The 23,161-nt window shown below is 39.5% G+C and overlaps 1 protein-coding gene across 1 annotated transcript in view; it reads right to left on the reverse strand.

The window, feature by feature from the left end:
• The window catches only part of LOC121859413 (transient-receptor-potential-like protein), a 201,793-nt gene extending 179,563 nt beyond the window's left edge, over positions 1–22,230 (reverse strand). The window contains exon 1 of the mRNA XM_042356208.1: positions 20,810–22,230. Within this exon, the coding sequence (XP_042212142.1) occupies positions 20,810–21,298 (489 nt within the window). The 5' untranslated portion in view covers positions 21,299–22,230. The remainder of the gene's footprint in view (positions 1–20,809) is intronic.
• Between the last annotated feature and the right edge of the window lie 931 nt (positions 22,231–23,161).

Raw genomic sequence — 23,161 nt, forward strand, 5'->3', positions numbered from 1 at the left:
ACAGTTACGACTCTCATACAACAGTTACGCCATTCATACAACAGTTACGCCATCCATACAACAGTTACGACATTCATACAACAGTTACGACCCCCATACAACAATTACTACCCCTCATACAACAGTTACGACTCACATACAACAGTTACGACATTCATACAACAGTTACGACTATCATACAACAGTTACGACATTCATACAACAGTTACGACTACTCATACAACAGCTACGACTCACATACAACAGTTACGACATTCATACAACAGTTACGACTCTCATACAACAGTTACGCCATTCATACAACAGTTACGCCATCCATACAACAGTTACGACATTCATACAACAGTTACGACCCCCATACAACAATTACTACCCCTCATACAACAGTTACGACTCACATACAACAGTTACGACATTCATACAACAGTTACGACTATCATACAACAGTTACGACATTCATACAACAGTTACGACTACTCATACAACAGCTACGACTCACATACAACAGTTACGACATTCATACAACAGTTACGACTCTCATACAACAGTTACGCCATTCATACAACAGTTACGACTGTCATACAACAGTTACGACATTCATACAACAGTTACGACTGTCATGCAACAGTTAAGACATTCATACAACAGTTACGACTATCATGCAACAGTTACGACTCACATACAACAGTTACGATTCCTTATACACCAGCTACGACCCCTCATACGACAGTTACGACCCTTATACAATAGTTACGACACACATACAACAGTTACGGCCCTCATATAACAGCTACGACTCACATACAACAGTTACGACTCACATACAATAGTTACGACCCTCATACAACAGTTACGACCCCGTGGAACAATTACTACCCCTCATAAAACATCTACGACTCCTCATACAACAGTCACGACCCTAATACAGCAGTTACGACCCTCATACAACAGTTACGACCCTCATACAAAAGTTACGACCCTCATACAATAGTTACGACTCACATACAACGGATACGAAGAAATACTATAATAAACGTTCGAGGATTTGAGTATTTTAACACTGATTAAGATGCAATTTCATATTCTTGATAAACTAGTCTGTTGTTGCTAGTTTTATTTACTCTGATGGTACAATACGGGTTTGAGTTTAAGAGACTGAATTTTGAGTGATGGAACAATATGACCAATTTGATTATTTTTTGAGTGATAGAAAAATATAGTTTGAGTTAATAGAAGGAATAAAAAAATAGAATAGGTCGTAAAGTTTGAATTCTATTTGTGGGGTTGTTACTCATTTTTTTTCCACTGGTTAATGAATGTAATGGAAATATTTGTTGTCGTTTTGATGTCCCTCGTCCCGTGTGTGTGTGTGTGTGTGTGTGTGTGTGTGCCCATCAGCCTGAACACGATAACCGAATCAACAAACAATAAATATTAACCACATACAGTAAACAGATACACCACAACAAGAACTAATTCGACTTGGATGAGAAATATTTCCCCATCATTATTATCTAGAATATTATACAACTCCCAGGACTTTGCTGCGACATAGTGAGAAACAAGTAACCCTTAGTGTTTGTTTACTTCGTAGTCTGAACATCCTATCAAGTAAATACAATACAAACATTCATGGGTACTTGAGGCTTACAGACGAAGCACCACCACCATCACTATACACTCGAGGGTGACTGACCACTACAGTTAGGACGTGAATCATCCTGGTCGCGTATATATCTTTCTATATTGGATAAAATCTCCATATATTGGTGGTGGCGGACGTGGTCTGTGGCGCACTCCAGTTATACATACAGTCTCTTGGTCTAGGTGTATTACATGTTACTGCTTCTATATCAGGGTTGTAGTCGTGACATACCCAGGTAGCAGCCAATTCACCCACCCAGGCTGGTATTTTGTGTTAAGAAAGCCTGTTTTTTGTTTTGTTTTTAAATTGAAGGATTTTTATTAGTTTGTTTTAATTTTTTAATGTAAATTTATTGTGTTACTCTTTTGGTACCTGTAAAATTACGAGGCAGTTGTACTAATGTAATATAAACGACAAAGATCATCGAAATATATGTATCTAGTTTCCGGGTTTATTTAGTAATATATTACTATCACTTATTACTGTTTGTTTTCCTTTCATAGTTTTTGTCTTTACTGTTGTTTTGAGTAACACTTTAGATTTAATTGTTTTTCTCCCAAATCCTATGGTGACATTTATAATTTTAATAATATATAATAATATTATGTCACCCACGATGATCACCCTGCATTAAAACGAAAAAAAAAAGTTATGTAATATTCGTCAAGGTTAGGTTAAGTTAGGCTATGTTTTCTGTGAAACTATTCATATACTTACAATACTATGATGAACTACATGATGATCTATGGCCAGAGAGAAATTTTAAACAGTACATAGAAGTTATCGACATTGGCATTATTAGGAAGCCCAACCAAAGTGTGTTGGACTTAAAAAAAATATATATATGTGGTTATTCTACAACCTTGCCCTATATACTGTACGGCTTCCTTATTCCCAGCAACAGTAAGACGGGGATATAGTGTTTCCTTCCCGCCTGATAGCGTGTGTGTCTGTTGGTTCCTGGAAACTTTGCTCTTAAAAAAAAAAACTAACGAAAAACTTTTGTATGGGGGGGGAGAAAATGTCATATGAAAATTCCCTTTGGAGATATAAGATCTTCCCTTTGAAACTCTTCTTGTTCTTTACCGTCGCTTCAAAACTTCTCAACTTAGGAAAGCCTTTTAGTGGTATGAAGTAGTCTAGTCTGGGGTGAGTTTGTCCCAACAGTCTCAACATTTATGTCAAGTTTGTGTCTGTAATTTACACTTACACAAAAATATCACGTTTATGTACGTCTAGGCTTTAAACAAACAATATGAAACTCCATACACTGATAGTAAATGTTTTAATTGGTAACTTACATTGAAAATTATTTGACAAGGCTGTAATCAATTTGTATGGCTCATAACACACATATAGAATACATAGTAATACAAAGTTATTATATATGTCTGGCCTAAATATTTCAAAATTCAATTAACTGACATAAAAATTTCGGCGTAATGGTAATCAACGGTTTTAGCTGTAACAGATATATTTCGTTAATCGTGTAAATACCTTAAGTTTCACTGGAGAGAGAGATAACAACACGTATTCATTTATATGTTTCCCAAAATACGAGGAACCACTTGAGGTGTTTCCGACAATCTACTTCTCATTATGTTGATTACCTGTCACTCCCCATCTTCCTTTAATTGGCATCTAATTATGAGGCGCCACGCACTTGTTCCTTCTTGTTTGAGTGTCGATCGTTTCAGTAGTTATATTGGTACCACAGGTGTATTGGTAATATTGGTGCGACTGGGATTTCTGGTTAATTTTTACCTAGTTTGCCCTCCATTATCCAGTGTAAGTACAGGAAGAAATCAGGAAGGACCCAAAGAAAACCTCTCATATTCTCACATCCAACCCGAGGACTGAACCCGCGACGCAATGGTGAGAGTCAAGGGCGTTATGGCTTAATGACTGATCTGTTTATTGTCCCGATATATTGGTACGATAGGTCCATTGGTTATATAAATCTCACTTAATCCACTAGTGATAATAAAGCATCTCAGTCACTCAGAACGTAATATATACATCACCTTGAGAAGATTATATAATATATCTTTAACGACGATCTAATTACTCGTAAGATACATTAATGCTAAGGAACTTCAATAAAAAAAAATAATCATTATCCTCATTTCCTGTACTATTCACTATTTGGTTAATCTACTTTTTTTTTACGCAGGATAAAAAAAATTGGGTTTATTAATTAAATGAAAAAAACAAAACAATGCCGATAACCTATTTTCTTTTGCCTCTGTTAACATGATATAATTTTTGGGGAGGTGTAGATTTTTATTTTTTTTTTACAATTTATTCCTGTGTGTAATAGATGTAAGAAATGGTGTTCAATATTTACAAATACTTTTAGCCGATTAGAAAGAAAAAAAGAATCACCGACAACAAATTCATTCGTGATTTTTAGTCCAGAAGAAAAATAAAACAATTCGGTCATTTTTTTTATGTATTTGTGGGTTTTTTTTAAATAGTAAATAAGAATTGTTAAATACTGCAGAGAGATCATCGGCATTTTATTTTCATTTTTTTAACCCATGCAAGAAAACACTTAAGGCAATCTGTTTATTTTATATATACAAGCAATAAAACAAATACTACACACACACACACACACACACACACACACACACACACACACACACACACACACACACACACACACACACACGAGTTGGAAAAAATATTACCAATTATAGCAATAAAACATCTCCTGCAACCTGTTTCTTTATTAACACAGGAATTTAAAACAAACTCCCGAACCAAGGGATATTACAGAGAACTTAAAATCAACACCGTTGGATATTGACCCCAAAAAATCAAAACTGGGGGGAAAACTACCAATGATAGAGATTTTTTTCCCCCGCCTATGAGAGAAAAACACACAACAGTTAAAATAAATTACATACAAAAAAGAAAAAATCGAGGTGGGGGAAATTTTTGCCAGCGACAACGAATTTTTTCCCTTCCTAAAAGGTGAAAAAATCTCCCTAGATAAATTAGATGAACAGATGTATTGTGTAGAGGCAGGAGGAGCTCTAAATTAAGCAGAGGCAGAGAGAGACCAAGTGTCTAGTGGTGACAGCTGGTTCTAGAGCGGGATGGTAACTCTAGCTCACAGCTACAGCAACGAGAAGTCTATAGAGTCGACAGCTAGGTATACAATGTAGCTATAGCTTACCGGTCAGGCTAAAGCTAAAATCTATATAATGGAGATGGCTAATATAGTGGGCATATAGCTTTACTGGAGAGACTATAGCTTCATGATGTTTACAGTGGGGACAGCTAAATCTAAAGTGACGTTATAGCTTTAGTGGACAGGCTACAGCTACATAATGTCTACAGTGGGGACAGCTAAATATAAAGCGACGTTATAGCTTTAGTGAACTGGCTACAGCAATAACTCTACATTGTAAGCCTTCGGTACACAATGGAACAGTGAGGCCGGCACTGCACTCGACCACCCGCATTTCCCCAACCGTAAAGTTAGCAAAACATTTACACCTAGGTGGGATTATATTGTCGCGGGATCGAACGAATGACCCTTACGACAAGAGATGACCGCTTTATTTACTCAGCCGCCGCATCACAAGTCTACAGGGACCACTGACATTAATGTATGTATGTATGTATGTATGTATGTATGTATGTATGTATGTATGTATGTATGTATAAGGTGGTTGACCAGTGAGAATAGCGGAGTACCTTTTTGTAAGTAAAATTAATTGCAATTATTAAAATATTCATTAATATAATCAAACCTTAATTATCTATAGAGAAAAAAATCAAGGTTTATTATGGTTGAATATTTACATAATTACAATTAATATTACATAGAAAAATATTAATCCCTATTCATACTGAAGAGGTAATACACTTTTGGCTCACCCTGTATATTGTTATGGTGTGTATAGTCCGTCTGTCTCTCTGTCTGTCTGTCTGTCTGTCTGTCTGTCTGTCTGTCTGTTTGTCTCTGTCTTGTTTGAACAGCTCACTTGTCAATCTGTTTGTTTATTGTTTTTTTTATCTTTCTTGCTTGTTTCTTTTTTCTTATTTTGTCTCTATTATTCTCTTTATCTCTTGGTCTTTTTCTTGTTCTCCGTTTTTTATTGTCTCACTATCTGTCTGTCTTTCTCTATCCATACGTCTATCCACCCAGCGATACATTCATTAATATTCATCCATATGCATCTATCCACCTATCAATCCACCTGTGCATCCTATTCCACCTATGTTATCCATCTCTATAGCCACTCACCTATCCACTTACATGCCTTCAATCCATCTACCTATTCATCCATCCATCTCCCCATCTACATATTTATCCATTTATACACTGTCATATAAATTTATCAATCGAGTTGTCTACCTCTGAGTCACTTTAAAATGATCACCTGATACCTACGTCAACAACTAGCCCTGGGTACCGCTGCAACACACACACACACACACACACACACACACACACACACACTTGTAAATGCCACTTAAAGGTCATGCTGGTCTCTCAGGTAACTTGTTGAGGTTCACTTTTAGGTTTAACATGAGGGGAGCCACTGGGTACACACGACCCATCACTCACTCACAAGTCTCACCTTCAAATAATTCACGAGTTAGCTCACTGCGTCGGTCAGGTGGTTCTGTCTCGCGTCATGAATCATAGGGAGAGATTATGTCACTTCACTGTTGACGTCATGAATCATAGGGAGAGATTATGTTACTTCAGTGTCTGACGTCATGAATCATAGGGAGAGATTATGTCACTTCACTGTCTAACGTCATGAATCATGGGGAGAGATTATGTCGTTTCACTGTCTGACGTCATGAATCATAGGGAGAGATTATGTCAATTCACTCTCTGACGTCATGAATCATAGGGAGAGATTATGTCGTTTCACTCTCTGACGTAATGCATCATAGGGAGAGATTATGTCACTTCACTGTCTGACCTCATGAATCATAGGGAGAAATTATGTCACTTCACTTCACTGTCTGACGTCATGAATCATAGGGAGAGATTATGTCATTTCACTGTCTGACGTCATGAAACATATGGAGAGATAATGTCACTTCCCTGTCTGACGTCATGAATCATAAGGAGAGATTATGTCACTTCACTGTCTGACGTCATGAATCATAGGGAGAGATTATGTCGTTTCACTGTCTGACGTCATGAATCATAAGGAGAGATTATGTCACTTCACTGTCTGACGTCATGAATCATAGGGAGAAATTATATCACTTCCCTGTCACTTCACAAAGAGAGATGTCTGACGTCATGATGAATCACTTCACTGTCTGACGAGAGATAATGTCACTTAAATGTCTGACGTCATGAATCATAGGAAGAGATTATGTCGTTTCACTGTCTGACGTCATGAATCATAAGGAGAGATTATGTCACTTCACTGTCTGACATCATGAATCATAGGGAGAAATTACGTCACTTCCCTGTCTGACGTCATGAATCATAAAGCGATTATGTCACTTCACTGTCTGACGTCATGAATCATAGGGAGAGATAATGTCACTTCACTATCTGACGTCATGAATCATAGGGAGAGGTTATGTCACTTCACTTCCCTGTCTGACGTCATGAATCATAAAGAGATTATGCCACTTCACTGTCGGAAGTCATGAATCATAGGGAGAGATTATGTCACTTCACTGTCTGACGTCATGCATCATAGGGAGAGATTATGTCACTTCACTCTGACATCATGAATCATAAGGAGAGATTATGTCACTTCACTGTTTGACGTCATGAATGATAGGGAGAAATTATGTCACTTCCCTGTCTGACGTCATTAATCATAAAGAGAGATTATGTCACTTCACTGTCTGACCTCATGAATCATAATGAGAGATTATGTCACTTCACTGTCTGACGTCATGCATCATAAGGAGAGATTATGTCACGTCCCTGTCTGACGTCATGCAGCATAGGAAGAGATAATGTCACTTCACTGTCTGACGTCATGAATCATAGGGAGAGCTTATATTACTTCACTGTCTGACGTCATGAATCATAGGGAGAGATTATGTCACTTCACTGTCTGACGTCACGAATCATAGGGAGAGATTATGTCACTTCACTTCAATGTCTGACGTCATGAATCATAGGGGGAGATTATGTTACTTCTCTGTCTGACGACATGCATCATAGGGAGAGATCATTTCAAATCACTGTCTGACGTCATGAATCATAGGAAGAGATTATGTCACTTCACTTCACTGTCTGACGTCATAAATCATAGGGGGAGATTATGTCACTTCACTGTCTGACGTCATGAATCATAGGGAGAGATTATGTCACTTCACTGTTTGACGTCATGAATCATAGGGAGAGATTGTGTCGTTTCACTCTCTAACGTCATGAATCATAGGGAGAGATAATGTCATTTCACTGTCTGACATCATGCATCATAGGGAGAGATTATGTCACTTCACTGTCTGTCGTCATGAATCATAGGGAGAGATTATGTCACTTCACTTCACTGTCTGACGTCATGAATCATAGGGAGAGATTGTGTCGTTTCACTGTCTGACGTCATGAATCATAGGGAGAGATTATGTCATTTCACTGTCTGACGTCATGAAACATACGGAGAGATTATGTTACTTCCCTGTCTGACGTCATGAATCATAAGGAGAGATTATGTCACTTCACTGTCTGACGTCATGAATCATAGGAGATTATGTCACTTCACTTCACTGTCTGGACGTCATGAATCATAGGAGATTATGTCACTTCACTGTCTGACGTCATGAATCATAGGAGAGATTGTGTCGTTTCACTGTCTGACGTCATGAATCATAGGGAGAGATTATGTCACTTCACTTCACTGTCTGAAGTCATGAATCATAGGGAGAGATTATGTCACTTCACTGTCTGACGTCATGAATCATAGGGAGAGATTGTGTCGTTTCACTGTCTGACGTCATGAATCATAGGGAGAGATTATGTCATTTCACTGTCTGACGTCATGAAACATACGGAGAGATTATGTTACTTCCCTGTCTGACGTCATGAATCATAAGGAGAGATTATGTCACTTCACTGTCTGACGTCATGAATCATAAAGAGAGATTATGTCACTTCACTGTCTGACGTCATGAATCATAAGGAGAGATTAAGTCACTTCACTGTCTGACGTCATGAATCATAGGGAGAAATTATGTCACTTACCTGTCTGACGTCATGAATCACAAAGAGAGATTATGTCACTTCACTGTCTGACGTCATGAATCATAGGGAGAAATTATGTCACTTCACTGTCTGACGTCATGAATCATAGGGAGAGATAATGTCACTCCACTGTCTGACGTCATGAATCATAGGGAGAGATTATGTAACTTCCCTGTCTGACGTCATGAATCATAAGGAGAGATTATGTCACTTCACTGTCTGACGTCATGAATCATAGGAAGAGATTATGTCGTTTCACTGTCTGACGTCATGAATCATAAGGAGAGATTATGTCACTTCACTGTCTGACATCATGAATCATAGGGAGAAATTATGTCACTTCCCTGTCTGACGTCATGAATCATAAAGAGAGATTATGTCACATCACTGTCTGACGTCATGAATCACAGGGAGAGATAATGTCACTTCACTGTCTGACGTCATGAATCATAGGGAGAGATTATGTCACTTCACTTCACTGCCTGACGTCATGAATCATAGGGGGAGTCTGATTATGCACTTCACTGTCTGACGTCATGAATCATAGGAGAGATTATGTCACTTCACTGTCTGACGTCATGAATCATAAGGAAAGATTATGTCACTTCACTGTCTGACGTCATGAATCATAAGGAGAGATTATGTCACTTCACTCTCTGACGTCATGAATCATAGGGAGAATTTATGTCACTTCCCTGTCTGACGTCATGAATCATAAAGAGAGATTATGTCACTTCACTGTCTGACGTCATGCACCATAGGGAGAGATCATGTCACGTCCCTGTCTGACGTCATGCAGCATAGGGAGAGATTATGTCACTTCACTGTCTGACGTCACGAATCATAGGGAGAGATTATGTCACTTCACTGTCTGACGTCATGAATCATAGGAGGAGATTATGTTACCTCACTGTCTGACGTCATGCATCATAGGGAGAGATTATGTCACTTCACTGTCTGACGTCATGAATCATAGGGAGAGATTATGTCACTTCACTTCACTGTCTGACGTCATGAATCATAGGGAGAGATTATGTCACTTCACTTCACTGTCTGACGTCATAAATCATAGGGAGAGATTATGTCGTTTCACTGTCTGACGTCATGAATCATAGGAAGAGATTATGTCACTTCACTGTCTGACATCATGAATCATAGGGAGAAATTATGTCACTTCCCTGTCTGACGTCATGAATCATAAAGAGAGATTATGTCACTTCACTGTCTGACCTCATGAATCATAATGAGAGATTATGTCACTTCACTGTCTGACGTCATGCATCATAGGGAGAGATTATGTCACGTCCCTGTCTGACGTCATGCAGCATAGGGAGAGATTATGTCACTTCACTGTCTGACGTCATGAATCATAGGGAGAGCTTATGTCACTTCACTGTCTGACGTCACGAATCATAGGGAGAGATTATGTCACTTCACTGTCTGACGTCATGAATCATAGGGATAGATCATGTCAATTCACTGTCTGACGTCATGAACCATAGGGAGAGATTATGTCACTTCACTGTCTGACGTCACGAATCATAGGGAGAGATTATGTCACTTCACTGTCTGACGTCATGAATCATAGGGAGAGATTACGTTACTCTCTACGTTAATCATCCGTAGGTATGATTATAATTAGTGGTTCACATAGTTTATCAATCACATACATTCGAACCCTCATTGGAGATTCGAACCCGGGAATAAGAAGATTAATCCCCCCTCTCCCTTAACACATTTATCATCCCTATTACAATATCCTGAGTCTTATGTATAGGCCATTCTCTACCTGAAGTTCACCTGGGCATTGTAACTCATTCCCAGACAATGAAACACGCCGCAATATATTTTTTCTTGGGATACTGTCTTCAATCCGTGTTGTGTGTGTGTGTGTGTGTGTGTGTGTGTGTGTGTGTGTGTGTGTGTGTGTGTGTGTGTGTGTGTGTGTGTGTGTGAAAGGGTTTGGTAAATCGAAAATAATATAAAAAATCCCCCCACAGACAATACTAATTAAATCTATTAGCTTAAGAATCCTTTACTTCAATATGCTTCTTAATTATCTAATGAGTGATTTTTTTTTCAACATAAAATCCAAGAAGCTTTGTGTAATTAGCTTCCTCTCAGTTAATTATGTCTTTTAGGCGCCTTTAAGAAACATGACCGTTTTAAATCTATTAGCTTAAGAATCCTTTACTTCAATATGCTTCTTAATTATCTAATGAGTGATTTTTTTTTCAACATAAAATCCAAGAAGCTTTGTGTAATTAGCTTCCTCTCAGTTAATTATGTCTTTTAGGCGCCTTTAAGAAACATGACCGTTTTTGTAACTCAATTTAATCAATGGTCCTAAAAATAAAGGCGGCGGCCAATTTTATAGTTGATTGTCTCTAAGATATTTTCTGTATTTACAATTTTCTCTTCAACCCATTTATTGTAGTTGTTGACGTACGTTTAAAAATTGGTAATAATAATAATAATAATAATAATAATAATAATAATAATAATAATAATAATAATAATAATAATAATAATAACATAAAAACAACAACAACAAAACAACTACAACAACATCAATAATAATAATAATAATAATAATAATAATAATAATAATAATAATAACAATAATAATAATAATAATAATAATAATAATAATAATAATAATAATAATAATAACCAACCTCGTGTATAATTTCTTACAAGTAAACCAATCAAATCAACCAAACCTTATGTATGTATACAATATGTCAATTATTCCACTCACTGATTGTCTTACCCCACTCACTTATTGTCTAATCCCACTCACTTACATCCTAATCCCACGCACTGACTCAACCCCCCGCCGCTCACTGACTAACTGATCCCTTTTACTGACTGCCTAATCCCACTCACTGACTGTCTGACCCCTTTTACTGACTGCCTAATCCCATTCACTGACTGCCTAATCCCACTCACTGACTGCCTAATCCCACTTAATGACTGCCTACTCTCCTCTTCAATGGAAACCAGGTCGGGAGACGGTTGACGGACGTAATCTATTCGGTGGAGGAGTATTTCTGGAACCTGACGGGAAGACTAAGTTTAGCTGTGTGTGTGGAGAGAGAGAGAGAGAGAGAGAGAGAGAGAGAGAGAGAGAGAGAGAGAGAGAGAGAGAGAGAGAGAGAGAGAGAGAGAGAGAGAGAGAGAGAGAGAGAGAGAGAGAGAGAGAGAGAGAGAGAGAGAGAGAGAGAGAGAGAGTATCTAGTTAACACTTCCCCCACTCCTCCTTTACCGTTAATCTCTACTTCACCTCCTATATATATATATCCCACCAGGTGTAAAGACAGACACAATGTCAAGGAATAGACAGACAGAACGTCAAGGAGGCGAGCAGACGGACAAACGGGAGGACTGAACTGGGAGGAGGGGTGGGGGGGGTAGAAGGAGGGGGAGGTGGAGGGGAGGGGAAGAAGGATGGGGAGGGGTGAGAGGGTAATCCTTCAGACATCCTACACACCACAACTGGCAGCCCACAACCCCAGCCTTGACACACCACAGGATGGAGTGGAGGTGGGTGAGTCAGGCATATATTACTGTATCTGTGATGAGGTTAATAATGGCTTGAGTTTGTATTCAGGAGACGACATCACCTTCACTATACCGTCACTACCTGGGAATTACTGTGCCTTGTACCCGAATGTATTACTTGTGATGAGATTGAAGGGTAAACACGTGTTGATTCATTGATATTTAATAAGAGATTAATCCTGATATTGATATTGTTTATCTTTTTAAATTGTAAATAATTTTGCTAGTTATGCCCTGCTTAAAAAAAATCAAAAGTTAATGTATCTGAGGTATCTGTTTGTTTACGTTTTTATTTGTCTGTTTGTCCGTCCATCTACGAGTATGTTTGTTTGTTGGCCTGTGTTTGTCTGATCGTAAAGTTCAACCTAACGTCCCAAGTTCAATGGTCGTGTTTAGTGAGAAGAATTATTTGTGTCGTGTTAATGAGATTACATAACCGATGATAGACACGTTTTAAAGGTTCCCAGTGGATAGAGAGAACATTTATCAACCTGGACGCCAAACCTTCAAATGTCAAGTTCATTCTCAGTCACTCACCAGAGGAAGGTAACCACGTTATGCCTAGTCTTATGCAGAGACTAACATTAACCCTTTGAGTCCTGAAGAGTTAAATCATCGTCATCAAAGGGTTAAATCACCGTCGTTAAAGGGTTATATCACCGTCTTCAAATGGTTAAATAATCGTCGTCAAAGGGTTAAATATTCAGCAAAAGGTTAATTCACCACAAAATACTTCCAGTAAACGTGAGGTCAATTATTTAAAGGAAAGGTCACTGGAACAACCCCCCCAAAAATAGCCTTCGTGAGAAATCTGGAATTCTAGTTTCCATAGTTGATTAAACTGACCCTATAACATTCCCCGTTGGCCTCGTACACCGACTGACACTGACGCTATAATCTATGATTTGAAAGTTCCTCTGACTCGAACCGGAAAATGATGATTGATAACTTGATCCCTACGTTGAAAATCTTGGCCAAATCCCTCCTGTGATTGATAGCTGGACTGAAGTTTTAAAAATCTTGATTAAAACTTATATCTTGTGTGTAGGTGTGTGATAGTGTGCTTGCAGTGCATCTGTGGTGTGACAGTGAGTGTGTTAGTGTACTTATGATGTGATAGGGTGCACTTGTGGTGTGACAGTGAGTGTGTTATGTACGAGTATTTGTAATGTGTGTGACAGTATCCTTGAGGCGTGTGTGTGTGTGATAGTATACTTGTGTTGTGTGTGAGAGTGTGTAAATAACTAACTGTATTTATCCAACAGTGAATCCATAAAAGAGTAAGTGAGAGACAAAGATATGTATATGGATATGAAATAACTCCTCTCATTATTATTTTTTCTTCTGTGGATCATTGAGTCCCTTACAAAGTCCCTTCTGAGTGTAAAACCAATATATACTCACTGGTGCCCCATTCTAAGCTACCTGCGGATTAGTTAGTGAGCAATGGATCATAAAAAGGGCGTCTACCCAGCTCTCACACACACACACACACACACACACACACACACACACACACACACACACACACACACAACCAAGAGGGAACTCAACCCCAAGATTTACTGTGTCATTCCTCCCGCTGAGTGACGTTCATAACGCAGAGGTTTTCTGTTTTTATTCCCCTCGACTCTGATAGAAAGGTTGTGTGAGTTTTACCGTCGGCGAACAGCAACAAAATAACTGTGTGTTGTTTCAGGCAAAGATGTGTTGGTGAACTTACCACGTCCGTATTGTTCGCGGTAAGAGATGTTTGACCACGTCCGTATTGTTCGCGGTAAGAGATGTTTGACCACGTCCGTGTTGTTCATGGCAAGAGGTGTCCTTGGCCCCGTGTGTGTAACAACTACATTAACCGACAAACTAATGGATTAATTCAAGTTCTCTTTGCTTCACGGCCACACACATACACAAAACTTCCAGACTAGACCTGACGATTTGACTAACTTTTGTGTGTGTGTGTACGTGTGTGTGTGTGTGTGCGTGTGTGTGTGTGTGTGTGTGTGTGTGTGTGTCTCAGGAGGTGTAGTGTAGAAGTGTTAATATTTAATTTCACAGTGTTTGTATTTTATGATCTGAATAAAAAAATAAATAAAGGTATTTGAATAACAATATCAATAACACATCGTAAAAAAACACAAGAGTCTATTCATTAACTTACATTCAAGACCAAAACTGCCATAGGGAGGTTAAGATGCAATTCCCAATAAATGTATAAGCAAAAACAACATATTACAGCCTATATCAACACTTGCAATGATACTACAGTACAGTACAGTACCAGCTACCTGACCTCACCTCTCTTGATAACTCGCGTGTTTTGTTTACAGATCTCTATTGAGTAAACTACGTGAGTGCCGTGTTTACATTATTATTATTGAAGCTTTATATTGTAACAGAAGACACCTATTATGTGTACATGTTGAATATTATTGTGGTGTGGTCATTCTAAGGTGTTTTGTGGTGAATGATGCTCATTAGAAAGACGTACTCGTTGTTACTTGAAGGATGTTATTGTTAAGACAAGACTTGCCACAGTATATATGTTAGTCTCGGTATTAAGGAACGCCGCTATCCTTCCGCCTCCAGGTGCACTGAACATACCACTACTTGTTACGTCACTTTATACAGTAAATACCTGTGTTAATGACTCTTGTCCTTATACAGTACTACTGGGTCACGCGGGAGGATGGGGGCCTTGGCTTAACTGCCTGGGCCACCGGAGCCTTGGCTTAATTGTCTGGGTTCTGGGGAAAAAAACACTTTTGATGTCGTGAATAAAGCTTTTAGTCATTATCTCCCATCACTTTTTCCTGGCTATCCATTCTCCTCACTTACACCGAGACCTCATCCTTCCACCTCCCTTTACCGTTCATTTACCATTTTCCCAACATGTCCACAATACCTTAGTAAATATACAGGAGGTAAAAATAGGAGTAATAAACTCGCGCCTCTCCATGACCCTCTTTTATACAGTAACTTTCTGAGTATCTTTCCATCCCCTGACATGGGAGTGATAGCTAGCGATAAATATCCATTATTATTTTTTTTTTCAACTATAATTATAAGAGAGAAGACAGTGTACCGGATACATTGACTCCCTTACGAAGCAACAAGGAACTCGGTAGATGGTTCCTGGATGTGTTGTTCCGTAGATAATATACAGACTATATTGAAGGTAAGAAAAATAATAATATTAGTAAAACAATTTGATACTATGCTGACACACACACACACACACACACACACACACACACACACAAACACACACTAGTGCTATATTCTTATCCAGGATTAACTATGTTGGAAAAATGACGGTAATATAGCAGTATAATAGGTGTTATATATCATCTTTTAAAGCTCGGAACAGAGGCAGCGATGACACACGAGCCTCCTCTATCTTCAACATTGTATTGGTATATATCTTCGTCTTGCCTCGTTATGATGTTACCTGACTGTATGTTATGCTTAAAAAACCCTGCACCGGCGTCAAGAGTTATCGCATTCACACGATTGACACACAAACGGAGGTGGGCGCTGCTGATAATAATGCAGCACTAAAAGCAGAATCTTCTTATCATGAACTCCTTTTATGTCTGTGTTCTTCTCTCCTGTTCTTTTAAAGGGCGAGACTTTTATGTAAGGTTGTCAGTATATCTTAGTGAACAGGAGGAACACAATTCACTGTACGAGGCAGCGACGGTGATTTCTCCTCACAAGTAAATCTGTTTGTTTTCAACTAAACTCCGTACAGCCACAGAGAAATATCGAACGCTTTCAACATGTAAGACTCGTTCTTTTCATTATCAAAATACTCACCAATTATGAAACCAAATGAGTCAGAATCCTTGTGTTATTGGTTAAGTGATGTGATTAAATACGTTTTCACTCTCCTTTTAGGAAGCAACATCTCACGAATAAACATTTGAGAACCCGGGAACTTGGCGGGACACACGGCACAAGTCCATTTACTGACAACTGCTTACGACAACAAATGCATTCACAATTCTCATAACAAAAAAAGTGATCAACAAATAAAAGAGAAAACAAACACATACAGATTTTTTACATTTACACGAAATATTTGTTTGTTTTTGTTTTGTCAATTCATATTCCCTGCACATGAAGGGACACAAGCTGGGAAAGGCAGACTGTCCACTAAAACGCTCGAACTTAAACATTTACGAGTTCAACCCAGTGTGTGAGTCAGGAAGGTGTGGCGTCATGTACCACACACAGCTGGGGAACAACAAGTACTGTGTATCACTTATTTCAGAGAATATATATTGTGTATGAATTATGTTTTAAACAATATTATATCTACAGTAGTGTTGACAAGGAAGTGTTGTACAGTGGAGAGAGAGAGAGAGAGAGAGAGAGATCTTAGCTTCACAAGCACATATCACTTTCTCTCTCCATTTCCTCTATCTCTCTTCAACACATCTCTCTTTCTCACTTCTTACTTTTTTTTTTTCTATCTCTTTATCCTGTTCTCGTCTCTCTCTCTCTCTCTCTCTCTCTCTCTCTCTCTCTCTCTCTCTCTCTCTCTCTCTCTCTCTCCCTAACCCTGGTATCAGCTGGTTATATTGATCGACTACACGGGAGAGAGATAGACCCTGCAGAACCTTAATTAATTTCTGACATATATTACTTTTATTAATATTCTCGTAAATCTGTTTGAAGTTCTCCAGCTACGACAAATAACTATGACCACTAATGTAAACGTACACACACACACACACACACACACGGTGTGTGTGTGTGTTACGGCGGACAACACCTCACCGGACTACTCATCGCTACAAGGCACCCTGTACAGGCTACAGGCATGGACTACGGAGAACAAGGTCACCATCAATCACACCAAAACCGTAGTCATGCACTTCAATACCGCCACCATTCCAGTGAAAGCTCCAGCAGTTACAGTGGGTGCCCATCCTCTCCAGTTAGTGCAGTCTGCCAAACTCCTGGGTGTAACTATAGACCACAAAGTGGACTGTTCCGAAGGCCCATGTAAACAACACTATCAAGGCAGCCTCGTACCGACTCTACATGCTACGACGACTCAGGTCACTTGGGGCACCCACGCCAGAGCTGAGGACTATCTACAACGCATTTATACTCCCAAAATTAATGTATGCGAAACCAGCCCGGTCGTCTTCTCTCAACTCTACCCAACAACGTCGGCTAGAGAAGGTACAGAAAAGGGCCTGCAGAATCATGCTCGGCGCAGACTACTCCGGCTACAACAACGCTGTCTCCACCCTGGAAATGCTATCCCTCAGTGACCTCCACCACTACGCACTAGCAGGGTTTGGTAGTGGACTACTGCATCATCCTCGTCATCGCCACCTTCTGCCACCGGCAGTCCCACGCCCACCTCGTGCAGTCTGCCACTACAACAAAATTCAGCCCATAAGAGCCCGCACTGATAGATATAAGAATAGCACCATCCAATCTATTGTTAAAATAATAAACAGCTCCTGATTTATGTACTGTACAGCTCTGTAAATGTATTGACCGTATATTATTAAGTCTAAATCACATGTAAGTTTGTATATTTTCAGCCACCAGCTGAAACTCTATTAATAAACCGTTTATTATTATTATTATTATTATTATTATTATTATTATTATTATTATTACACACACACACACACACACACACACACACATACGACAAACTGCTAAATTATGTGAAGTGACGGGGGGAGGGGGTGGAGGGGGGTGGGAGGGAGGTGGGAGGGGGGATCAGGATGATATTATGAAGCCTTTATATAGTAGGATATCAACCCAGCAGAATGATTACCTGTGAATGATGGGATAATTAGCGGTGGTCGTGATGCCAGACACCTGTGTTTGTTTAAGTAAAGCTTTTCGTTCCTCCTTCGTACGCTGAACTACGAGTCATCATCCACTCCTTAACTACGTTGTGTAACTTAAGACAAACATTGAATACATACTACTACTCATACCTCATCAAACTGCCTCCTGGACACACCTGTTAGGTTATGCTTCCGGTACTAAGGCCCTATACTCTTTTTTTTGTGAATCAAAACCTGGCCTGACTTGACTTGACCTGACCTGACCTAACCTAACATAACCTCACTTAAAACTCGTCACAGATAAGGCAGCCAAAATTTATGAGAAAATTGTATTCAGATTGTAAGGGTGTTTAAGAATGTTGCTCCGAGACACAATATATAATGTTTACTTCGAGGTGAACGATGCTGAGTTCTCGTATACACCAGACACCATTTTTTTTTTTACATTCTTGTTCCTAAATTCTCAAGGGAGTCTTATGTATGTTTTCCTCCTGACTGACTGGTGTTGATGGAAACTTCTCTCATTGCAAAATCGAAGTCATTACGGCCGCTATTACGTTGTCACAGCCGAAGTGACCCAGTTAGATGCGATCGCACACTTCCAGTTAGGCAAACATTTCCAGGTAAGAGAGTATCATGGTACCGGCCCTGACACCTGTCCTCAGTCCCCGTAACCGGTTTATATTTTGGTTAGGTATGCGACCCCCCTCAGAGGGAGCGACCCCCCTCAGAGGCAGCAGGACATACCGAAATCCACAGGCGGATGTTTACACTAACATACCTTAGCCAGGGCGTGTTATCTTTTGTTTACAGTGTGATGACTAACCTTCACCCCCCCACCACACACACACTTTATAATCTGTACCTAAGATTGTCTAATATTGTTATTCATTTAACTTTCCCCTCTTCCTCCCCCCCCGCGCGGTGCCTTGCCAAATGAGCTCCAAATCCAATAGGTTAGGTTAGGTAAGGTCTGGTCAGGGTATATTAGTTAGTACTGTGGCCAAGTTATCCTGCCCACTCCTCCTTTATCATACTAACAAGAGTCATCTATATCTATCACTAACTTAACACCGAGTACTGTTCATGATGAGGGTTTAAAAATATTAATTAAAACGAATCAAATATGTGTATATAGAACATCAAAAGTGTTGCTGCGAGAAGTTTAATAGAGTTTAATGATATTTTCGTTCATAGTTCGTCACAGTAGAGAAATTCGTACAGTGGCACAGCGACTCACGTGGAGCTGCCAGCCCCTGAGGTCGTTTGTGTGGAGAACCCAGCTGTTGTTTGTTTACCCTTGTGGCCTCTGTTTACCTCCATCATCCCTGATCTAAACATGTGCTATTGTTTGCTCTAAAAAAAGTATAACCTATCGTAACCTTTAATACTGCTTCGTTTAAAATTTACCTTTCCTTTACAGCAACTTTTATGTGTAGATTATAATTTACAAACAACCCAATTTTGCAATATATTTTGTTTTTTTTACAATAGCTTTAATTTACAAGTTTGCCTTTTGTAAATCTTATGCCTGAAACAGACTTTATTACCACTGACTTTTGTTCGTATTTTATGGATCATTTTTATTTTATATCCGTCCCTCACCTGGCTGACTCACCTGGCTGACTCACCTGGCTGATTCATCTGGCTGACTCACCTGGCTGACTCACCTTATAGCACTAATGCCAACAAAGAAGGTACCCTGATGTGGAGACACTTAAACAACACACTCTATAAGGGCGTAGTTCACTGTAAGACACACTCACTACCACACACACACACACACACACACACTCCTACCTACCCATTCATTACCACACCCACATTCATTACCACACCATCTACCACACCCAAACACACCCACTTATGCCACACCCACACACCCATTCCTCACCACACCTACTCACCCACGCTACCAATCCATATCCCCATTTCACTCATACACAAAGACAACTGAACACAACATCTACCCAACACTGTACACACCCAGCCGCCACCCACCTACTGTTCCTTTTTTCTCAAACGTGACGGTAGAGTGTAGTGTGTTTTAAGGTACACACACTGCCTTAAGGTTCAACACCCGTGATGGAGAGGTGTAATATTCACCTTATTGCCGGAGGTCACGCCAGGCCTCGCGGGGTCAGTCAGATACATGCCTTGAATTTTAGACTGTTGTGAATTAAAACTGGTGTTGTGGGAGGTTAAGGAAAGATGAGTTAATGAAATGAGTCAGAAAAATGCACAAATAATATAATATTTTAAATAAATCACACTAGACGTTATTCTACTCTAAGGTAATTAAATAAAAATATATAAGGGTTACGAAATACTATAAGCAATAAAACCTAAAACACACACATATATATATATATATATATATATATATATATATATATATATATATATATATATATATATATATATATATATATATATATATATATATATATTATAGTCTGCTACCTAAATAATTAAAAGTCAAATGTAAGTAAATATAAAATATAAAATAGTGAGGTAAAACAAACTGGGTTGGCGGAACAAGAACCTCATTATAACAGAGTCAACAAGAGCATAGTTTTTTACCTTGAGGTCACACACGGAGAGGCGCTTGAAGAACTTGGCTCGCCCACACTTGACCATGGACCGGTCCACACTCAGCTGGCTGGTCCTCTTGCTCGAGGTGACGGACCGAATGTCTTCATTATCCACCAGAGAGACACCCTCGGCCTCCCCATCCTCCCCGAGGTCGGTATCCACCTCGAACTCGCTCTTTTCGTCCGCCCTTGAGTCGTCCTTGTACGCCAGGTCCTCCCTGAAGGCGCCATTGTGTTCGCCCTCCTCCCAGTCCTCGATGGTGAAGGTGGGATACCTATCCCTAGAGGGGCGTCTCTCCCTATCCCTTTCATCCTTGTCTTTATCCACGACCAGGGAAGACCTGGACGTCAGCCTCGTGAGCGAGATCTTTTTCTTCAAGGCCCGAGCAATTGCATTAGCCTTCGAGTTATTGCTCGAGAAACTGTCCTTGAGTTTGATCTCCTCCACGTCGGCCTCCACGCCCCTGATGGCCGGCATGTTGCCTGCGAGGCTCACACACACGGTTTATATTTGTTCTCTTAGTTATTGTTCATGTTATTATCATCTTTCACTTGTCTTACATACCATTAGATAATATCTGGATTATTTCCTGTTCTCTCTCCTTTTCTGTTATTGTTTTGCTGTTATTTTCATGTTTTCTTTTTCCATATGTTCACAAAATATAATCTAGAAAACCTCGTTCCTATACTAGTGTTTATCTGGTACTTTCATCTTCTTCTTGTTCCACATACTCTCCTGTTTCCTCTATCTTTGTTTCTCTTTACCTGTAACTTTTCCTCTTTTATTGTTCCACATACGCAATACTAAATAACTTTCCAGACAGTCTCCACATACCGTCTCCATACTTCCAGTGTCTCCTCGTCTTAGTGTTAATTATCTTAATAAGCCAAGAGGTTCCATCCTGGGGTGTAGGGGGGGGGGCAGCAAGATGGAGAGGGGTGGAGGAAGTGGTAGTAGTGCTGGTCCTTGAGGTGAGTTAGGTCACGACAGGTGAAGGAGAGCACTCACAGGTGAACCACCCTCAAGGCTCATCCCCTGACCCACCTCTGCCACCTGCACCTTTACAAATCAGGAACGTGTGCCGGGCATAGTGCAGCACCACCCCGGTGTCTCTGTCCTCAACTTCACCTCACCTACGGAATCTTCGTTGCCTCAACTACTGAATATTTTAATCATAAGTCATTTCTATTCACTTTTCTACTTGCATTAATTCATCACTGTCCATTTTCTTGTGTACATTAAATCGTTTAATCCACTTAGTTTTAATATTTTATATAAATTTCACCTAATCTCCTGTGTTTATTAGATAAAAACTAAAGAAAAGAAGGTTAATACATTATTTAAAGTCATAGTATTTCGTAATTCTTGTAACTCACCACATAACCTAAAAAAAACGATGCAAACAAACACCAAACAAACAACTAAGTTCACGGGTCAATACAACCAACTATCTATTGTGCTATTTACGTTGTGTTTGGTGGTCAGACTCCAGAGTTTGACCGAATTGTTCTGTGCCTGGAGGTAGAATCTGGCATGTTAACTCGAGTTTAATATATCGCGTGGTACTGGAGAGCTCTCGTCAGGTCTCTTCACTTACCAGCCCACCTTAATTGATCGCCCCATCCAGTACCTCCTTCACCCAACCAGTTTCTCCGTCATCCATACTTGTCTTCCTCCTACATCTGCCATACATCAGTTACTTACATCCACTAATATACACCACTTCCATATATCACTTATTCTTCTCCTTGTGTTTGCATAATCATTCTCGTAAGCTGTTTCATCCATTCACTGATATCGTCTAAAACTGATTCTTGTTATCTTACCTTACATTCTTCTATGTCCTCATGCCTACTTCTCCATTCAACACACCGCATCTACAAGTTCCTCACTTACTCTCTCTCGTCTTTTACTTACTAATTCAATCTTTTTTCTTCCTCCCTTCTTCCCTCATAAATTTAAATTCCTCTTCCAGTACTCATCAAATCTTTCATTCTCCACCACCACCACTATCGTCACTATCACCACCCTTGTCACTACCACCATCAACCACTACTCCTTCGTCACAACATATAAACCCCCTCCCCCCCAGCCTCGTCCCATCGTAACCTTTGGAGAAAAACATAAAAATCCACCAAGTTAGGACACAATCATCTCCTACTGAGCTAAACAAACCTTCTCTACTCATTCGGAAAAGAGAGAAATGCAAGTCACGGTGATAAGGCTTTTTTGGACAGGTTATCGGGAAGAAATTTTATTAGGATATGCGAATAAAACAAAACAAAACGTGGTAATATGTAGTCGTAAAGCCTCCTTAGAGTATACGTGTCAGGTAAGAAG

This window comes from Homarus americanus, unplaced genomic scaffold (assembly GCF_018991925.1).
Source record: "Homarus americanus isolate GMGI-L3 unplaced genomic scaffold, GMGI_Hamer_2.0 scaffold7626, whole genome shotgun sequence".
NCBI classification, from domain to species: Eukaryota; Metazoa; Arthropoda; class Malacostraca; order Decapoda; family Nephropidae; genus Homarus; species Homarus americanus.